Source organism: Bison bison, unplaced genomic scaffold (genome assembly GCF_000754665.1).
Source record: "Bison bison bison isolate TAMUID 2011002044 unplaced genomic scaffold, Bison_UMD1.0 scf7180017864203, whole genome shotgun sequence".
Taxonomy (NCBI): Eukaryota; Metazoa; Chordata; class Mammalia; order Artiodactyla; family Bovidae; genus Bison; species Bison bison.
This window is the reverse complement of record NW_011494775.1, coordinates 3,145,550-3,154,473: the sequence shown is the minus strand read 5'-3', so window position 1 is coordinate 3,154,473 and position 8,924 is coordinate 3,145,550. Positions and strand designations below refer to the sequence as shown.

Sequence of the window (8,924 nt, the reverse complement as noted above, 5' to 3'; positions counted from 1 at the left end):
GTGGCTGGAAACTTTTCACAGGCCACTGCAGATTTCACTGCCAGGACTGAGGTCTGTCTGCCTATTAGCTGACGCACAGGTGGGCAGGATCCTGTTGGGTCCCTTGGTGTAAGGTGCTGGATCCCACAACTCCCTAGAGGCACCTTTGTTCATGGATGGTTGTTTAATTTTTGTTGTTGAAGTAAGGGCAAAACGAAGGGTGTCCTGTGCTGCCACGATGCTGGTGTTACTCTCCCTGTGTGTCTACCGATTGTGAGATTTTTATTTCTTCATACACCTTCAAATCACTGTCTAGTGATATTTTATTTCAGCCTGCAGGACTCTCTTGAGCTTTGCTTACAGGGCAGTGTTAGTCACTGAGTCCTGTCTGACTGTTTGTGATCCCTTGGACTGTAGCCTGCCAGACTCCTCCATCCATGGGATTCTCGGGGCAAGAATATTGGAGTGGGTTGCCATTCCCTTCTCCAGGGGATCTTCCCGACCCAGGGATTGAACCCAGGTCTCTCGCATTGCAGGCAGATTCTGTACCGTCTGAGCCACAGGAAAGCTCTTACAGGGTAGGTCTAGTGGTAATGTACTCCTTCAGCTTTTATTTATCTCTCTTGAAGGATAGTTTTTCTGGATATAGAATCCTTTTTCAACAGTTTGTATTTTCTTTTAGATCTTGGGATATATTGGCCCATTACCAATCATTGAAGTCTCTGATGAGTTATCTGCTGAAAGTGTTATAGAGGATCCTTTGCATATAATGAGTCACTTCTCTCTTGCTGCTTTCAAGATTCTCTGTCTTTCAAAAATTTATTATAATGGGTCTTAGTGTAGATCTCTTTGAGTCCATATTACTTGGAGTTCATTGAGCTTCTTTGATATTTACATTCCTGTTTGTCATCAAGTTTGGGAAGTTTTTGGCCATATTACTTCAAATACTCTCTGCCTGCCCCCCTTCTTCTTGGACTCCCACAATATACTGCTCCGCTTGAGAGTTTCCCACAAGTCCCGTAGGCACTGTTCACTTTCCTTCAATGTTTTTTCTTTCTGTGTCTAAGACTCAGTGATTTCTCTTGTCCTGTCTTTGAGTTTGCTCATTCTTCCCTCTACCTGCTCAAATAAACCTTTGAATCCTTCTGGTAAATTTTTTTCATTTCAGTTATTCATTCAGTACATTTCAGCTCCAGAATTTGTCTGGTTTCTTTCCAGGTTTTCTATTTTTTTATTGATATTTCTGTTTTGTTCACATGTCATTTTCTTGACACTCTCCACATCTTTAGTTTTTCAAGCATCTTTAAGAAGGGTGTTTTAAAGTCTTTGTCAAGTAGATATGCTATCAGGTCTCTTTGGGGGACATTTTCTGTTGATTTTTTTTCTTTGAGTCGACCATACTTTCCTATTTCTTACATGCCTTGTAATTTTTTACATTGAAAACTAGACATTTGTGTCTAATAATGCAGTAATCTAGAAATCAGATTCTGTCTCTTCCCCAGGGTGTGGTAGGCTTCGTTTTTGATTGTTGTAGGCTATCTCTGTGCCAAAGATCAACCTGAGGTGTAAACTTAAGGTTTTCTCAGGTTTTTTCTGAGCCTGTGCCTTTCCCTGGGCATGCACGGTCACTTTTAATTTTCCCCATACATGCAGTTGCTTTTGAATTTCCTAGCCTTTAATGTCTGGCTCTCAAAAGAGGAAAAAGAGAAAAATGAAGGGAAAGGGGTCACCATTCCTTTAAATTCCCTGGAAATCACTTCAGCCAGAGGAGGAGGGGCTTGCAAAATGGAGGGGGATGTTAAACAAGAATGACTGTCTTCCTTTTTGCACCTCGTGATCAGAAACAGCAATCAGTGGCCAGGAGCAGATGTCTAATATATTCGGAGGATGAGGTTTTCGCTGCCCACCCTGGTTCCTGCAAGCTGTGTGCAGGTTGCTCCAGGAACATGTGCACAGCTGCCTGCCAAAGGGCTTGGAGTGGGGGATAGGTAGCTGCTACTGTGCTGAAAACTAACGTTGACCAAAATTAACCACTTCCCAAATGCTCCCCTGGAACTTGGAAGCCTTCAGTAAACTCCAGGGTTCTAAAGTAGTTACATCAGACAAATTTTGTCAGTGTAATAGCTGTCTAGGTGAGGAGACAGAGTCCTGACATCTTCTTAGAATTCTCACTTCAGTTTTTCCTTCCAGTTTTATTGAGATATAATTGGTGTACAGCATTGTGGATGTTTAAGGTATACAACATAATGATTTGACTTACATATATCATGAAATGATTAACACAATAAGTTTAGTGAACATCCATCATCTCATACAGATATAAAACTAAAACATAGAAAAACATTTTTTTTCCTTATAATAACAACTCAGGGTTTCCTCTCAATCACTTTCATATATGATGTATAGCAGTGTTGATTATATTTATCTTATTGTATATTACATCCCTAGTACATATTTATCTTATAACTCAAAGTTTGTGCCTTTTGACCACCTTCATCTAATTTCCCCTCCCACCACCCTTCACTTCTGCTGCTAAGTCGCCTCAGTCGTGTCTGACTCTGTGCAACCCCATAGACGGCAGCCCACCAGGCTCCCCTGTCCCTGGGATTCTCCAGGCAAGAACACTGGAGTGGGTTGCCATTTCCTTCTCCAATGCATGAGAGTGAAAAGTGAAAGTGAAGTCGCTCAGTCGTGTCCGACTCTTAGGGACCCCATGGACTGCAGCCCACCAGGCTCCTCCGGTCCATGGGATTTTCCAGGCAAGAGTTCTGGTAACCACAAATCTAATGTTTCTTTCTGTTTGTTTGTTTTAGAAGTATAATTGACCTACAACACATTGTTAGTTCCTGGTACACAGCATAGTGATTTGATTTTCCCGTACATTTCAAAATGATCACCATGATAAGTCTGGTCACCATCTGTCACTGTACAAAGATATTACATAGTTATTGACTATATTCCTCGTGCAGCACATTTTATACCCATGACTCATTTATTTTGTAACTGGAAGTATGTACTTGGTAATTTCCCTCACCTGTTTCTCTCCTCCTCAACACTCTTCCCCCTCAAAACCACCTGTTTTCTCTCTGTATCTATGACTGTGTTTCTGGTTAGTCATGTTTGTTCATGTGTTGTGTTTTTTAGACTCCACATATAAGTGAAATCATACAGGTTTTGTCTTTGTCTTATTTCACTTAGTATAGTACCTTCTAGGTTCATCCACGTTTTCACAAATGTCAGGATTTAATTCTTTTTATGGCTTGGTAATATTCCATTGCACATACATGTATCTTCTTTATCCATGCATCAGTTGATACACACTTAGATTTCTTCCATATCTTGGCTACTGTAAATAATGCTGCAATGAACATAGGACTGCATATATCTTTTCTAATTAGTGTTTTCATTTTCTTTATGTAAATACCCAGGAGTGGAATTAGTAAATTGTGTGGTTGTTCTATTTTTTAATTTATTTGAGGAACTTCCATACTATTTTCCATAATGGCTGTGCCAACTTACCATTATGAATACTTTTCTCCACATCCTTGACAACATTTGTTATTTCTTGTGTTTTTGATAATAGTCATACTGACTGGTGTGAGGTGCTATCCCATCATGTTTTAATCTGCATTTCCCTGATGATTAGTGATGTTGACCACTTTCCATGTGTATGTTGGCCATCTATATGTCTTCTTTGGATAAATGTCTATGCAGGTCCTCTGTTCATTTTTAAATCAGGTTGTTTGGTTTTTTGATGTTGAATTGTATGCGTTCTTTGAATATCTTGAATATTAACCTCTTATCAGATATATCATTTGCAAATATCTTCTTTCACTCATTAGGCAGCCTTTTTCTTTTGCTGGTAGTTTCCTTCACTGTGAAAAAGCTTTTTAGTTTGATATAATCCCATTTATTTATTTTTGCTTTTGTTTTCCTTACCTGAGGAGACTGCTCATAAAATATTGCTAAGACTAATGCCAAAGAATGTACTGCCTTGATTTCTTCTAGAAGTTTTATAGTTTCAGGTCTTACATTTAAGTCTTTAATGTGTTTTGCATTTATATAGGGTGTGAGACAGTAGTCCAGTTTTTCCAAAACCATTAATGAAGAGGCTGTTTTCTCCCCATTTTACATTCTTGGTTCTTTTGTTGTAGATCAATTGCCCATATAAGTGTGGGGTCATCTCTGGGCCCTCTGTTCTGTTCCATTAATCTATTTGTTTGTTTTTGTACCAGTACCATACTATTTTGATTACTGTAGCTTTGTAGTATAGTTTGAAAGCAGGGCATATGATACTTCCAGCTTTGTTCTTTCTTAAGATTGTTTTGGCTATTCTGGGTCTTTTGTATTTCCATACAAATTTTAGAATGATTTGTTCTAGTTCTGTGAAAAAATGTCATTGACATTTTGATAGGAATCACATTTAATTTGTAGATTATCTTAAGGAGTATGGTCTTTTAAATAATATTAATTTTTTTAATGAGCATGAGCATGGTGTATCTTTCTATCTCTTTGTGTCATCACTGATGTCTTATAGTTTTCCAAGTACAAGTCTTTTACCTCCTTAGTTAAACTTATTTCTGTGTATTTTTTAGGCAACTATAAAAAAGACTGTTTTCTTAATTTCTCTTTCTGTTAGTTCATTGTTAGCAACAAATTTCTGTATATTAATTTTGCATCCTACAACTTTACTAAATTCATTGAAGAATTCTAATAGTTTTTTGGTGGCATCTTTAGGATTTCCTTTGTGTAGTATTATGTCATCTGCAAACAGTGACAGTCTTACTGCTTTTCAAATTTAAATTCCTTTTATTTCCTTTTCTTCTCTGATTGCTGTGGCTAGGACTCCCAATACTATGCTGGATAAAAGTGGTAAGAGTGGATTTCCTTGTCTTGTTCCTAGTCTTAGAGGAAATGCTTTCAGCTTTCACTGTTGATAATGAAGTTGGCTGTGGGCTTGTTATATTTGACTTTATTATGTTGAGGTATATTCCCTCTATACCCACTTTATTGAGAATTGTTATCACAATTGGATATTGAATAATTGTCTTTTGTATTTTTTTTGTAGCAGAAGCACAGTTTGTGGTTCAACCAACAAGTACAAAGGGAAACATAAGAGAGATTCAAAAGAGATGCTCAATTTTTGAGATATTCTGTTTTCCCAAGTATTAATGTGTCATATTTCCAAAAAGTCTGCAGAAGCAAAATATATTGCTGATATCATTTCCTACAAAATTTACTGTGTTGTTAAACACAAAGTCCTAGAAAACAACTGAGGTCAGATGATTGATTTCTTAATCTCAAAAGTGTCTGACCCACAGTGTATATTCAGACAGGTTTTAAGTCGTAATAGCAATATTAAAGCTGATTAACTACATTATTGATGGAGATTAATTATTTTTATTAATTGATTAAAAATATTATAGTATTTATAATATAAAAATAGGAAGCTTCAAAAGGTATAAGAGGGACACAAGAGTGTTCCTCCTGTGACCCCCAGTCTTTTCTCAAAGGCAATCAGTTATGAGTTTCTTGTGATATATTTTCAAATATTGACAAACTGTGCATGCATATATGCATGTATATATATTTATGTGTGTTTGTATAAGTGTTTGCATATAAACATACATAGTAACATGAAAAAAATTCTACACATCCCTGGAAAGTTGGGTAGTCTAACCATCAGATCCCCAGAAGCAGCAGGAAGAGCACCTTTTCCTAAAGCCTGGGGCTGCCTCCAGTCCCAGTGTGCTTATTGCTGGCTTTATGGAGTCCCCATTCCCAAGGAGTTCTGCTGCAGCTCACTAAGGCTGCAACCTGTTCTCACTTCCCTATGGAAGAAGAACTCGATGTAGTAAAGAACTGGAAAGGAGTGAAATAAAGATGATGATGCCCAATTTTAGTAGCCCCTTATAACTCAGTGATTACCAGGAAAGCAGTCTTGATGATAGGGGAACTAGAAGTCCATGGACTTCGGGGGCAGCCCCAAGTCAGAATGGTAGAAAGATGTGGTAGTTTGGGATCCATTCTCTGCCTGCTTTGAGGATCATCCTGAACCACATGGGTCATAGCTCACACTTGGAGAGCTGTCATCTGCAATAAGAAGGCTGAAGGAGTGACTTGATGTCCTCTAGCTCCACAGAAGTGACTGCTTTGAGTGGGATCAGGACAGTTGGGTGAGACTAGATGACTCTAAGGAGAGATGGAGAGGACCATTTGTAAGTAGACAAGCTTCCTGAGGCATCAGGGTTGGTTGCTCTTTGGTTCTGCCACTTGGGGGATCTGGAACCTTTTTTCTGCTCTAGGAATCCCCCTTCGCCACTGCCACAACCACCACCAGGACTCTTTTGGCTCAGAGACTTGTTTTTTCTCATTAAGGAATTTGTTCATGTGTTCATTCACTCATTCCTTCACTCATCTGCCCATCCAACTAGCCATTGATTCGTTTAATAAGATTTATAGAGGATCTTCTAGACCAAGCACAGTGCAGGTGCTGGGGATTCAAATGGGAGCCATACACATAGCCCAGCTCTCACTACTCTGATTAGGACTCTTAATGAGTGGATAGACAAGTCATAGGTGATTGGAGGATGGTGTGAGAAGGGCTGTGATGGCAGAGATACTGAGGGCACAGAAGGCAATGGGTCATAATCCTACTTGGTGTGGCCGTGGCAGGGCTACCAGAGGGTAGAACCAAGTCTGGAGGCCATCCCAGCACCGGGGACCAGAAGAGGGTCAGTGGTGGGAGAGAGCTGGCCCGGCAGGAGGAATGGCAGGCCAATATACTGCCCACAGTGTCAAGTGTAAGAGGCAGCTCAGAGAAATGCAAGGAGCATGTGGGTCCTAGAAGGTCAGGGAAGTGTATGGACTTGATCTTGGGAAGTGGGGAGCCGTTGAGGAATCATGAGGAAAGACTGTCTAGTGATCTTGTGTTCCAAAGGCCAGGGTAAAAGCCAGCAGGTCTGCACTCTGCTTGCCATCTTTGGGCCTCACAGCAGAGCAGGCCACAGCCGGGGGGGAGGTCCTCTCTGGCTGTCTGAAGTGGCCCACCGCTCCTGCATGGCCCAGTGCTGTCGGGGAGGAGGATCCCACTCCAAGCTGGGTCCTGCCTGGCCTGCCTTGCCTTGTGGAGGTGCACACGGGAGCCTCTGTGTACACCCAGCATGGAATTTTCCTCTCGGAGCCTGACCCAATTCCTTGTTGTTATTCAGTCACCCTGGGTGAATTCCATCTCTGTGGAATTCCAGAAAGGTTAGACATTAGAGAGGAGTGCTAATGTTACAAGGAGCCTGCTTGCCCCTACCTGAACACTTCACTGTTTGTCTTGGCCACTTGCTCATCTCTGTGGATCTTGGCCCATCAGGTCCCTTCCCTGGGGCCAAGGCTTCCCCCCAACCCTGGCTATACTGAGGCCCTTCTCTCTCCTTCCTGACAAAGCTGCATGTCCCAGGCTTCCACGAGTGTCATGCTGCAGACACCTCTCCTGAAGGGATGTCACCTGATGTCCTGGCCCATGACAGTGGTCTGCACCTACCCTGACACTAGAGTCCCAACAACTAAGGAAACTGGGTCATGCAAAGGGCTGGACTTCTACCTTCTGAAAATTAAAGTACCGAGAAGTACTATTCACAGACTACAACTGAATAGTAAATTATACAGGCATCAGTTAACAGGTTACCTCTTACACCCGACAGTTCTCAGGTCATTCATGTGTGAGTAGCAATTTGCCTTCAGACGTGTCATCTCTTCCCAAAGAAGACATTTAATGACAGCTCCTCCCCACCCTGGGGCTTCCCAGGTGGCACTACTGGTAAAGAACCCTCCTGCCACTGCAGGAGATACAGGAGATGCAGGTTCAATCCCTGGGTTGGGAAGATCCCCTGGAGGAGGGAATGTCAACCCATTCCAGTATTCTTGCCTGGAAAATTCCGTGGACAGAGGAGCCTGGAGGGCTACAATCTATGGGATCACAAAGAGTCACTCATGGCTGAAGCAGCTTAGCACACCTCCCCACCCCACCCCTCACCAAGGCCTTTATTTGTTTTCATCATGTTATGGGTTACACTGCAATTATTCCTGAATGGGGCTTATGTCCCCAGTAGGTTATAAACTTCCCAAGGGCTGGGACCACATCACATAGATCAATGTCTACCCAGCACCAGGCAGGAAGAGTCACAGTGAAAGGGCAGCACTCCCTAGGGGTGATAAATCCAGTCTTCTTGTATTAAAGGCAGAGTTTAGCAGCTCAGCACAGAGACGCCTCAGCATTGATGACGGAAGTGCAGTGCTACTCTGTATGAAGTAGTGATTTCATACACTATTGTTAATAAGGATGGTGTGATTTGTCAACAGTTAAGGAGTGCTTACTGCAGGACATGCACTGTGAAAATGCCTTTAAAAGCAACATGTCATTTATTCCCTCAACAACTGTAGGAGGTCAATAGTATTATTGCCCCTATTGGACAGGTGGGAAAATCGAGTTCTAGAGCCTTGGCCAATTTCCCAGGTAACATAGCTGCTAACTGGCAAAAGCTGTGCCTGGACTCCACATCTGCCGTCTGGAGCATGGCCTGAATTAGCTCCCCCTACCCTGCCCCTTCTGGGACGTCCTGTGAAGCACCAGTCACAGTGCTTGGTCAGGGCCTGGTGCCCTGTCTACCACTGCAGAGCGTATGGAGCTGTAACTTGCAGTCCTAGAACCAAGCATGTGTTCGCGTGCTCATGAGAGAGAGCACAGTTTTAAGCAAGCGAACGTGGTGTTCACGGGACTCACCTGTGAGCTGGTAGTATCTAGCGCATGCATACTGGGCCTGCAAAGAAACGAGCCTTCAGAAGTGATGTGGATGGGGGCGGAGGGTGCCGGTCCGTGTCCTGTGATAACCCCGCCTCCTGCCAAAGGTGTTTTTCAGAGGCATCACGGTCAATGCCGTGCGGGGCTTCCCCAT

The 8,924-nt window shown here is 42.2% G+C and overlaps 1 protein-coding gene across 1 annotated transcript in view; it reads left to right on the top strand.

Annotated features, from left to right (window-relative positions):
- The window catches only part of SLC25A48 (solute carrier family 25, member 48), a gene marked incomplete at its 5' end in the record, with an annotated part of 43,641 nt that overhangs the window by 31,257 nt on the left and 3,460 nt on the right, over positions 1-8,924 (top strand). The window contains one exon of the mRNA XM_010844622.1: positions 8,878-8,921. Within this exon, the coding sequence (XP_010842924.1) occupies positions 8,878-8,921 (44 nt within the window). The remainder of the gene's footprint in view (positions 1-8,877; positions 8,922-8,924) is intronic.